General features: G+C 34.2%; 2 protein-coding genes across 5 annotated transcripts; one reads left to right on the top strand and one right to left on the bottom strand.

The window, feature by feature from the left end:
• The first annotated feature begins 1,017 nt into the window (after positions 1–1,017).
• LOC141721088 (polyamine oxidase 2-like) lies at positions 1,018–4,986 on the top strand. Of its 2 annotated transcripts, XM_074523834.1 has the most exons (10): positions 1,022–1,368; positions 1,877–1,992; positions 2,260–2,348; positions 2,437–2,550; positions 2,886–2,973; positions 3,073–3,158; positions 3,240–3,342; positions 3,734–3,831; positions 3,922–4,351; positions 4,498–4,986. In XM_074523834.1, exons 1-10 carry the CDS (start codon positions 1,335–1,337, stop codon positions 4,804–4,806), a joined length of 1,467 nt encoding a protein of 488 aa, XP_074379935.1. In that variant the 5' UTR covers positions 1,022–1,334; the 3' UTR covers positions 4,807–4,986. The 2 variants fall into 2 exon arrangements, with proteins under 2 accessions (XP_074379934.1, XP_074379935.1); XM_074523833.1 differs by having other exon boundaries at positions 1,018–1,368; positions 2,886–3,158.
• A 707-nt stretch (positions 4,987–5,693) lies between these two features.
• On the bottom strand, positions 5,694–10,284 carry LOC141721087 (DEAD-box ATP-dependent RNA helicase 53, mitochondrial-like). Of its 3 annotated transcripts, none has more exons than XM_074523830.1 (8): positions 9,780–10,284; positions 9,225–9,352; positions 8,650–9,058; positions 8,430–8,528; positions 8,071–8,295; positions 7,545–7,706; positions 6,730–7,191; positions 5,694–6,076 (listed from the first exon to the last, which is right to left on the bottom strand). In XM_074523830.1, the coding sequence occupies exons 1-7, from the start codon at positions 10,188–10,190 to the stop codon at positions 6,742–6,744; spliced, it is 1,884 nt and encodes a 627-aa protein (XP_074379931.1). In that variant the 5' UTR covers positions 10,191–10,284; the 3' UTR covers positions 5,694–6,076; positions 6,730–6,741. The 3 variants fall into 3 exon arrangements, with proteins under 3 accessions (XP_074379931.1, XP_074379932.1, XP_074379933.1); XM_074523831.1 differs by having other exon boundaries at positions 5,694–6,071; XM_074523832.1 differs by having other exon boundaries at positions 5,694–6,068.
• Positions 10,285–11,917: the final 1,633 nt, after the last annotated feature.

Below are 11,917 nucleotides of genomic sequence, written 5' to 3'. Positions count from 1 at the left end.
TAGAAAATTTTAATGTCGTTGGTGTTCTTCTTTTCTCCGACATGATTTGATGTTATTTAGAATTATAAGTTAGCCTAATATACTCATATGATGTTATCTATGTATCACATTAATTGAATTTTGGGTCGATTTTGGTATATCAAAAAATTCGAGCTCATCAGATTTTTTGTTGGGTGTTGGCCGGAATTTAGAGTTACACCGGCTAGAAATCGGGTTTCCAAGATTCCGGTAGGATGTTCTTTACTTTCCTAGCGAAATTCTTTGATCTTCGAAACTCAAATTTCAACTTTTAAAACTGTTTTAAACCCAAAAATATAATGATGTTATTTCAAATTTAACGAAAAAAATTGAAAAATTGAATAACTTATAAATTTACATTTATAGTTAAGGGGCCCCAAAATTGTATATTGTTCGGGGATTTTAGAAGGGCGAGTTATTGCGTGAGCCCGTAGGATTTATCTAGTGCGCAACTGAATGATAGCGGATGCGGGAAATGATATGACAAAATACCACTTTTTGAAACTGTTGGCCAAAAATATAAGTCTAATACGTATTTAAGAAATGGGTAACCTAATACGCATTTGATAAATGGATATCATGTAAAAAATTTAAAAAAAATGAATTATTTTTTAAAAAAAATCAGTAAATGAGACAAGCATTACCAGAATGTGTATCACAACTTTTAAAGTCGTGGTAATGTGTATCATTATTTTATATTTTTTTGATTTTTAAAAAAAATCTTTTTTGAATATTTGTTATCTATTTCTAAAATATGTATTACTAATACTCAGATTATAAATATATATTAGAGTGGTATTTTTTTGACCAAAAATTTTCAAAAGTGAAATTATTGTCACATAATCTAAAAAAAGTGATATTTTTATTATTTTTTCGCCAAGAATTAATTTAACCTTTATCTTATAAAATATTTGAAGTCAAAATTGAGATGATCGTTGAAATAAATTACCGGCCAAACTCAAATATCAAAACTCAGACGCATCCCAAATTTACAAATTACCGGCAAAAATAAAGACACCACCCACCGACCCTTGTTGAAAATAAATATCTTGGTGTTAGAAATATATAAATACACACCATCCCCCCGATTAAGATTAAGCTGGTTGATAATTATATTTGCATACAAACATCCCCGAAACATCGTTGATTTTGCTTTTGGATCGGTTTTGCATACGCATGAACTGTTTGATCAACCTGGGTTTTAATTTTTATTTCTTCAACACCAACAATTATAATTTTAATAAATTGTTGTTGTTGTTATTATTGTTAAGTGATTTTAAACCTTTTTTTAATCTTTCCTCAATCTTGCTTTCATCATGGCTTCAAGGACTGATCGTCAATTAAATCGAGGTTTGTCTTCTTCTTTTTCATATATTTTATGTATTTTTGTGATTTTTGTGTGATTTTTGTTCAGCTTATACAGTTCCTTGGGTAAAGATCGTAGCTTTATAGTTTCTTGGGTAGAGAAGTAAAGATTGTAGCTTTTTGTATAGAATGTTGTTGAGATATATTTTAATTTAAGTGGTTTATGTTATATATGGATTATATGTGTTGGTTTAGCTCAAATGATGCAGTATGTACTGTTTTACACTTTGTTTGTCTAGAGAAGTGTGTTTAAGTACCAAACAGAACACCGTTCTCCGATTCTAATTTGAACCTGACCCTGTATAAAAATGTATATATTGCAAAAGATTAAAGAATTCTGATTAAAGATATGGACTAGATGTCGGTGTACAATGTACCATAGGTTTCTCATATGTTCATGAACAATTGAACATGTTCTTGATTTGGAAAAGTTTGTGTTATGCCTATTTTTGAAGTATTAGCGATTGACAATCGTTATATTTTTTACTTGTAGCTCTTTGCTATTCAAGTACTGAAGGCAGGAGTACAGCCTCGCCATCTGTTATCATCATAGGCGCTGGAATGGCAGGAATTGCAGCTGCTCGAGCTCTCCATGATGCTTCATTTCAGGTACTTAGCCAGTTCACCCTAAATAAGGGTAGGCGATGCTGGCAAAAATTCCTATGGTTCAATGCTGGGGTTCATATATATTGGCATGATTACTTAGATACTTGTCACCACTATAACTGTATCTAGTGCTTTTAGTAAAGATTTTCTTCTATACTAAACACTTAAAGACTTGTACATAATACTGCTGCAAGTGAACTGCTTTCTTTTTACTTAACATTCATGGCACTAGTGGAGTTATTGATATAACATATCTTTATTTTTCTTCAGGTTGTACTTTTGGAATCACGGGAAAGAATTGGTGGTCGAGTTTGCACTGACTACTCATTTGGATTTCCTGTTGACTTAGGTGCTTCATGGTAATAGAGAGTTGGGAAATTCTTCTTTTTAAATGCAAAATACTACCATATAATATCTGCATCCTAAGTTTTTGACAACTGCTTTTAGGTTGCATGGTGTGTGTGAGGAGAATCCCTTGGCACCTATTATTGGAAGATTAGGACTACCTCTATATCGTACAAGCGGAGATAACTCTGTATTATATGACCATGATTTGGAAAGGTAACAACAGTTTTGCTGTTGGTAATTTACACCAAGTTTCAAGTAGATATTTAAGTGTTGTTCATGTCAATTTAAGTCGGGTTTAAACATTTGTTCCAAAAGCGGACCTCCCAGAAACCCTAAGATACCCGACCAACGGGTAGTGGTACCCGGCTTCATTTTGTCTGTTCTTTAGTTTTTGTTTGGGTTATGGACATTAAGTTATTTTCTTGTTGTGAAGGTGGTGTATCTTATTATGGATCATCTTTTTTACCTTTAACAACCTTTTGTACAAATTTAAAGGGTATATGCAAAACACATGAGCGATGTTTCATCATACTCTTTTACATTTTCAGCTATGCTCTGTTTGACATGGATGGAAATAAGGTTCCTCAAGATTTAGTCACAAAGGTCGGCGAGGCTTTTGAGAGCATTTTGGAAGAGGCATGTCTTTTCTGTTGGTTTTGTTGTCTAATGCATTTTTGTAACTTTTTAATGCATATATATAACTTCGGTGTTCTAAAGTTGATATTCTTTAAGCAGGCAAATCAAGTACGAGCAGAAAACAGTAAGGACATGTCAGTATCCCGTGCAATATCAATTGTGTTCAAGAGACGCCCTGACTTAAGGTTTTACATGTGTTACAATAATTTATTTTTCTATTCTTTTATTTTTTTAATCTTTGGAATATAAGGATAGTCTTGTTGCAGGCTTGACGGACTGCCTCATAAGGTGTTGCAGTGGTACCTATGTAGAATGGAAGGTTGGTTCGCTGCAGATGCTGATACCATATCACTCAAATGTTGGGATGAGGCAAGCATTTTTTTAGCTCGTTTATTTTCAATTTTTAATTCTTTTCTTCTTTCTTTTTAATGCTATAACATGTGCGAAAATTGTGAATGCAAATGTAAACTCTTTAATTCATTCCCATTATATGTGTTCCCACTGAATGCAAATGTCATGTTGACATGTTTAAACTCTTTTATTCATTCCCATTGGAGACGCTTTTGTACATTCTTCAAGGCGGATAGAGCTCCACCCACTCTGATGAGATAATACTTCATCTCCATTTATGTTGCTAAACATATTTCTTTTTTTTTCTTGTTGATTGGTATTTCAGCACTAAAATATCTTATATTTTAATAGCATTATATGTCAGCTGCAAGACATCATGTTATCTTATTTTGCTTGTTCCCATACTTAGGAAGAGCTTCTTCCAGGTGGGCATGGGCTTATGGTCCGTGGTTATTTCCCTGTTATAAATACACTTGCTAAAGGCCTTGATATACGCTTGGGTCACAGGTAATAATAGTTAATTACTGCAGTGACTTCTATTATGTAGCTACGTGTGATCATGCGACTTACATTCAGTTCTTTTTGGTATTCTTCAAGGGTTAAAAATATAGTTAGACGAAACAATGGTGTGAAGGTAACTGTTGAAGATGGGAGAACATTCATTGCTGATGCTGCTATTGTTGCAGTCCCTCTTGGTGTTTTGAAATCAAATTGCATCAAGTTTGAGCCAAGACTGCCTGAGTGGAAGGAAACAGCAATTGCGAACCTTGGGGTAGGAGTTGAAAACAAGATAATATTGCATTTTAAAGAGGTATTTTGGCCAAATGTGGAGTTTCTGGGAGTGGTTGCAGAGACATCTTATGAATGCAGCTACTTCTTGAATCTTCACAAGGCTACTGGTCATGCAGTTCTTGTGTATATGCCTGCAGGACAGCTGGCCCGTGACATCGAGAAAATGTCAGATGAGGCTGCAGCTGATTTTGCTTTTACCCAACTTAAAAAGATCCTTCCAGATGCATCTAATCCAGTAAGTTCTGCTCCTCTTAATCTTCTGGTGTGCTTTGTTCAATTTAGCTTGAATAATGGTCTACTCCGTATAGCATGTATATTCCCACATTATGTCCTATTCTGACCATTACTTTACAACTTTCCCCCACCAACACCAATGTGCAGATTCAGTATCTTGTTTCTCATTGGGGCACAGACGTGAACTCACTTGGATCCTATAGCTATGATGTAGTAGGAAATTCCCATGATCTATATGAGAGGTTAAGGATCCCTGTAGATAACTTATTCTTTGCTGGGGAAGCTACCAGTATGGATTACCCTGGCTCTGTACATGGTGCATATGCAACTGGGGTATTGGCTGCTGAGGACTGCCGAATGCGTGTTTTGGAAAGGTATGGGGAGGTGGATCTATTCCAGCCAGTCATGGGAGAGGACACCCCAGTGTCTGTTCCACTGTTGATTTCACGAATTTAGTTTTAAGAGTGCATATCTCCGAGTTATTTAGGTAAATGCATATTCTTGTCCTCCGATGCGCCTTATTATCTGTTGCATTGGTTGATGATTGTAATCTAGCTGAAGTGCCTTAGGTACCTCTTAGGTTACTTTATGTACTCTGTATTTGCAAAGAAATTAAATATGTATGATTTGTGACAACGTAGACGTAAGTCAAGGAACTGTGTTGTGCTACGATGTATCCATTAATGTGTCAAGAACAATGTGTCCATAATGCAAACTGCAAGCAGTTAAATATATTTTTTTTGTACAATGAGACTAGAATATACTATTGGTTTTAAAGTCATTTTATCACATTGAAGGAGGATATATGTTTTGATTTACCAGCTGGATTATCGCCCTGACTGGAGGTTCATCTAAGAAGTGTGAACAATGTGACCTTTTTTATTACTTATTGACGTCTTTAAGATATGTGAGGAGATTCTACAAATGAAGGGCTAGTGCAAGTTATAAAATTAACTTCTGTATGTTAGATAAACTTTTCAATCTCTTGCATAAGAAATGATTTTATGTTGAAAAGTCTAGTTTGATTCCGACTTGTGAAATAACTAAACAAACAGGTTCAACAGCTGCATCGTTCAGCATCCCACTAAATACATTCTCAGGTATGTTTAGGAAAATATGCAATAAAAAATCACCTTTCATTTGTCTTAAGGCGTGTGATCATATCCATTATATTACTCTAATTTCCGGTGAGAAGCATTGTTTACTTGTCATGTCTTTTCATATTCAACATATTGGGTTCAGGTAAATTTAAAGGTCAACAAAAACATGACTGAACAATCATGCAGGATGCACATCACCCAGATTGTTCTGCAATAAAACAGTATTAACTCAGAACTTGGAAATGTTAAAATATAAAAACAATATTTAATAAATTCAACATGAGGTCTAGCAGGTAAATCACTGTACAGAGTCCAATTATAAAATGCATAAATGTCAGCTCTGAAGAGTACCAAACTATAAACATGATAGATAACAGCGAATAGATATTGTTTTCACCTCATAGTGAAATGTTAATATTACATGCAAGGAATCTAATATTCTAGCTAAGCAACATATATTCCTAAAAAGACAGTCTCCACATGACAAAAAAATTTGTAATATCACCAGCTAAGTTCCTGAACTTGCCCCCTTGTGAACGAACTTCGTATGTGTATGCTAGCGAATTATTTTTTGCAGGCTCCTCTCTTGAAAAGCCATCTTTTCTCCAACATTCTTTCCTGCTACACTAAAACAAACATCCCATTAATGAAAAGGCAACACTTGATATTTACAACTATTAAATATATGAAGCATTCGTTATTGCACTTTAACAATGTCACAGCTCAACATAATTTTTGGCTATTGTAGTGAAAAGGGTGATAGGACCATTCTACTATATGTATATTATTAATAAACATCACATATGGCATACAGTGGATTATCTTTCTCCGAAGACTTCCCTTTTTTATGTGATAACCCACCTAGAATTTCATCCTCATAACAAGCAGAGTCATCTTGTTCTTCTAATCTGTTGATTCTAATCTGTTGAAAACCCTATATCCATGCTAAACATGTACAAGTTCACAGGCTAATCAAATATTAGATGGACTGAACTGCAAATGGTCGACTCTTTGATAAGGTTGCAAGGGTCATAGAACTTAAGGGCTTGATGACCAAAAAGAAAGAAAAAAGGTGGGATACCTTGTTCAAAATAAGTTATCCTCTAGCAACAAGAAACCCATAAAAGAATCAAGTCAACGCCTAATACAATCACAAAACTAAAATAGACAACAAGTTGTTCACTCAAAATGCAGGTTTGAAGAACTATTCAATTCTACCTCTAATGTTCATAAAATCTAACAGTCCCTTGGGTGAAGAGAGATGAGGGAACAAATTTACCTTACTAAAAGATCAGAAGATGCTGTCGTCAAATTTGCCAAAACCGCTAGACCGGGTTCTATTACTTGAACGATCAGAGCCTCCCAGGTTTCCAAAACCACCTGAACGTCCAGAATCTGAACCAAATCCTCCAAAACCACCCGACCGTCCAGATCCTGATCCACCAAACCCACCGCCTGACCTAGATCCTGATCCACCAAACCCGCCACTTGACCTAGATCCTGATCCTCCAAACCCGCCGCTTGATCGGCCTGAAGACCCACCAAAACCTCCTGAACGGCCATATGACGAGCCTCCAGAACTGCCATAACTACCGCTTCCAAATCCACCACTAGATCGACCATACCCTGAACTACCAAATCGACCACCCTCCCTACTTCCGGATGATCCGAAACGGCTGCCACTACTTCCCATGTCTCTAAACATGTCTCTGGTTCCAGCATCAACTTTAATACTCGATAGCTGATTACAAAGAACATAAATCAGTTAACTAACTTAAAGGATGATAAATATATATATATAAAGAGAGTGAGGGGGGGGGCGAGAGAGAGAGAGAGAGGGAGGAGTGGGGAAAGAGAAAAATGGGTGCAATTAACTATGCATATTTATGTTACCCAACTGTTTTCGCAAAGGAATTTATTTAAAGCAATACCACCCAGAAACACCTCAAGTAACATCAAAATGAATGAATTACAAGAATAAAAAAAATATTTCACCACGCTGATTCCACAAAATAATCACTTGCAGCTATTAGTTCAATAAATTGGAATGATGAAATGCAAACCACAAGGGACATTAATATGGATTCGTCTTACCTCTTGAAAACGGCACCCTACATCCCTTTCAATGCCCTTAACATCCCTAGATTGATTTGATGAATGAATAAGAATTGCTCTTCCTTTCTTCCCAGCACGACCTGTCCGACCAGATCGGTGCACAAAAATCTCTGAAGAATTTGGAAGTTCATAATGAATCACCTGAACAATATTACAGGTCAGGACAAGAAATGATCAAAAACACAATGACTGAATAAACAACACAGGAAGATCTGAACACGGAAAACCTGATAGCTAAATTTTAAGTTATAAAGTTCGGTTCTACCTCAGCAGTTAAGTTCATATATCATTCTCCATTTCTCTGTTACAACTCGTATTCATTCTGCTTAAGCCATGATCTTTTTTCATTCTATTGTCTAAATTTAATGACAGGAGAAGAGCTTGGGGTCATTTGCTTCTCCGTTTTATCATTTCTTAATATTCAAAGAAGACAGCTTTTACATAAATAACATCAAAGATTCAAGATAAACTTAAAAACAAATGCACATTGCATATTCGTACTCACCAAATCAACATTAGGTACATCTAAACCACGAGCAGCAACATCAGTAGCAATTAAAACATTAAATTGTCCATTACGAAAGCCTGAAAGAGTTCTTTCTCTCTGAGCTTGCGTGATGTCTCCATGAAGAGGCTCACATGGAAAGCTCTTCTTCATTGCATATGATAATCTATCAGCGTCACGCTTTGTTTGAGTGAACACAATGCATTTACCCCCTTTGGCGTGTTCCTGAAAACACCAATCAAAAAACAAAGATAAAAGAAGATGTTATAATGTCTTTGGTCTAAAATACAAGGATTAAGAAAAATACAAAATCCGGAGCAGCTATATACTGTATAAAGAAAAAAGCACTGTGATCATACTGTTACTAGTGGTCCGAGTATTCCAGGTTTGTCATGCATATCTGATACAATTGAATATAGTGTGATCCCCTCCGCCAATTTCTGATCATCTTCTCCAACCTGAAATTAAGTTACAATTAGCAAATTTGCAAAAATAAATGTTAAGTGATTGTATTCTGGAACATTTGATGTCTTCGAGATATGTCGACATTAGGAGATGTTCGTTCATCTTGGCACTCACTAGATCAATAGTCAAAGGATTTTTTAGGTACTTCCGTGTAAGTTGAACAATCCATTTTGGCATTGTAGCAGAGAACATCAAGGTCTGACGGTTTAGTGGCAGATGCTTTAAGATTGTTTCAACATCGTCAGCAAACCCAACATTAAGCATTTGATCAGCTTCATCTAAAACCACAAACTGAATCTCTGACAAATTAAGTGCGCCCCTCTTAATCAAATCAATAACACGTCCAGGTGTTCCCACAAGTATATCAACACCGTGATCTAGTGTTTCCATTTGGCGTTGAATTGGAGTACCTCCATAGGCACAGAGTGTATCCAAATTGCACGACTCATGGAATTCTTTATCAACTTGACAAGCAAGCTCCCGAGTTGGAGCCAAACATAAAGCCAGAGGATTCCTTCCTTGTCTGTTACAAAAAGGAAGGACAGAGATAATTAATTTATTGTTTACAGAGCTAAATATAAATCATTTTCTTGCAAAAAGAGTCCCGATAAAAGGAAACAGCACAAGTAGCAATAAACATGTTAATTCACAATATGAAAAGAAACACAATATAAAAGAAAATAACAAACCCGTGCTTCTTGTTGAACTGGATAATCTTATCTATAATTGGAATCCCAAAAGCAAGAGTCTTCCCTGTCCCTGTTCTAGCTCGACCTATCATGTCACGCCCCTGCATTGCTGGTTCGAGCACAGCTCTCTAAAAGGGAAAATAAACCAAAAACTTCATCAGGCAAAGATAAACTAGAAGAACACAGAGACTGTTTATTTCAAATCATTAACCAAAAATATGACCACTTATTTTAATTTCATACTGCAACACACTACTTATAACTTCAAAAATTCAATTATATACACCATATTTTTCACAACACTTCACTCAAGAGAAATTATGTAATCCCACACGCTCAACGTGATCACAATTAGTACATTACATAATTTTTTTCGCTAGATAATCATACAGAAGAGTCATAATAGCAACAACAAATATTAGTCTATACAGAGTATCTCTATGATCCCACTCTGTAAATCCCCTATTTTATCACACATCAACTTAAAGATTAAAACTTTATCAGTATAACTATAAAATTAACCACAACGAAAACAAAATAGCATTTCCACCATACCTGAATTGGAAAAAGCTTAGTAATACCCTTTTTAGCCAAAGCAGTAACAATTTCATCGGCAATACCGAGTTTCGATATTTCAAGACCCTGATCATCCTTACTAGCCCCTCCTTTCTTCAAATCCTCATCCGAAAAATCATCCACCTCGGCCGCGAGCCTCGACACATTGGAAGTAGCCCTGACACTCAAAACGACATCGTTGTGAATATATCTCCTCGAATTAAACTCGGATAGTGGTTTATTTATAAAATTGGTAGTGTAAGTATTGTTTGTATAAGTGGAGAAATTGTGGGGATTGAGAGGAGTGGTGGTGGGGTTGAGAAGCGAGAGAGCTTGGTGAGTTAGAGAAGCGAGTGCGAGTGTGACTCGCTTTGATCTGTTGAGTGAGTGGAGGAGAAAGAGGCTGTTCATTTTGGAGTCAAAAAAGATGGGTTTAATTAGGGTTTAAGGGAAGAAGGGGCGAAATGAGTTTAGGTCGTGGAGAAGAACAAGTGAAGGGTTTTGTAGTGGTGTTTTTATTTTGAGTAAAGTAGACATTTTTTATTTACTTTTCTTTTTGATATTTGAGATAATTATTTGTTCTTGGAAAATTTAATTATGTATAATTAGTAATCGCCCACCATTTCTTGTAAACAGAATAGTTCGAACAATTTAAATAAAGAAATTAACATTCAAACATAAATTACTGAAAAAATACATATTATTGATTAAAATATTATATACTTCAACTTTTTATTATATACTAGTGTTTTATCTGTGCTATGCACCGAACCGACGACCCACAATTATCTTTACAACAAAATAAGATAGTAAGAATCATGATGTTAATCTAGTAAATAAGATAGTAAGAATCATGATGTTAATCTAGTATCTTTTTTCAAGATTATGTGAAAATCATAACCCACTCTTGATATGTATTTACTTATTATCTTTTGTTTTATTTTGAAATTAGGATAATGAATATGTAAATTTGTAGTAAAATACACACAAATCAGTTACTATCTTAGATAATATTTTTCAAGATCTACCCCATAATCCTTAAACTTATATTATAATATAAAAATAGAATTAAAAAATTAGAGGATTTACAAAAAATACATTTTACCAATTTATTTTAAAATTATGGTGTCTCCTTTTTTTATTTCATTATTACATTTTTTCCATACTCTTTTTTTAACAATACGATTAGTTGTTGTTTCTCTCATTATGTATCCTCCATCGCGTCTTTATCGTCATTCATCATCATCATCAATCTTTCATCATGTACAATTTTATATCATCATCTAAGCTGTGTTTGGTATTGTTGTTACAGACATAAACAGCAGATTTTTGCTGAAAAATAGTTAAAATACTGTTTGGTAAAATTTAAAAGCTGATTTTCGGAAAAGTGCTTTTGATCTAAAAGTTACTGTTACAGAAAGCAAGTGCCCCAATACTTTTAGAAAAAACTGTTTTTTAGCTGTTGCGGGAAGCAGATGTTGATTTCACCATCAAAGTTTACCAAAATCATTATTATTTTTAATTTTTTGCATCAAAACATATACTTATTAAAAAAATTATCAAACAGTCATCTGATTTTTATAACAGAACTTTTTTCAACAGCACTTTTTCTAATAGCACAGTAATTTTTAACAGCAATCCTAAACAGAGCCCTAGTCTCCCTCTTTTTTGATGCTCTACCATTATCGTTTTCTTTGAGTTATATTTGATTTAACTAATCTTTATATATATATCAAAAAAATTATGAAACACGACACACCTAAGATTTTACAAAAACTTGCAATTAGTTCATTTGGTTATTTTTAAAGTTGTGATCAATTGATCAATTGATTATATTAGTTAATTGATTATATTTTATTTTTTTAATAAAAATATATAAATATGTTAAAGTTCGTAACTATTATATTTAAATTAAAATTATTAACTCATTATGGTTACTATAATTAGATGATAATGACGAATATTAAAAATTTTAATATAATGTGATTAATCTAAAATTGAGGAGTTCTCTTTTACTAGTCTAAAATAATTCAAAATTTTATGATTTCCTAATTGCCTACCTACTTATGGTCAGAGAGTTTATAATAGAGGAATGATATAAATTAGAATATTAGATTTATAATCTGATTGATCTATTT

This window comes from Apium graveolens, chromosome 4, assembly GCF_009905375.1.
Source record: "Apium graveolens cultivar Ventura chromosome 4, ASM990537v1, whole genome shotgun sequence".
Taxonomy (NCBI): Eukaryota; Viridiplantae; Streptophyta; class Magnoliopsida; order Apiales; family Apiaceae; genus Apium; species Apium graveolens.
The sequence above is the reverse complement of the archived record's forward strand: the minus strand, read 5'-3'. Positions and strand labels throughout refer to the sequence as shown.

Excerpts from the sequence above, each read along its gene's own strand:
- LOC141721087 (XM_074523830.1), bottom strand. The coding sequence starts at position 10,190 with ATGAACAGCCTCTTTCTCCTCCACTCACTCAACAGATCAAAGCGAGTC. Across the intron at positions 8,529-8,649 it reads ATCCTTTGACTATTGATCTA|GTTGGAGAAGATGATCAGAA; the intron begins GTGAGTGCCAAG and ends ACTTAATTTCAG. Across the intron at positions 7,707-8,070 it reads ATGTACCTAATGTTGATTTG|GTGATTCATTATGAACTTCC; the intron begins GTGAGTACGAAT and ends AATATTGTTCAG.
- LOC141721088 (XM_074523833.1), top strand. The coding sequence starts at position 1,335 with ATGGCTTCAAGGACTGATCGTCAATTAAATCGAG. Across the intron at positions 1,369-1,876 it reads TGATCGTCAATTAAATCGAG|CTCTTTGCTATTCAAGTACT; the intron begins GTTTGTCTTCTT and ends TTTTACTTGTAG. Across the intron at positions 3,159-3,239 it reads AAGAGACGCCCTGACTTAAG|GCTTGACGGACTGCCTCATA; the intron begins GTTTTACATGTG and ends GTCTTGTTGCAG.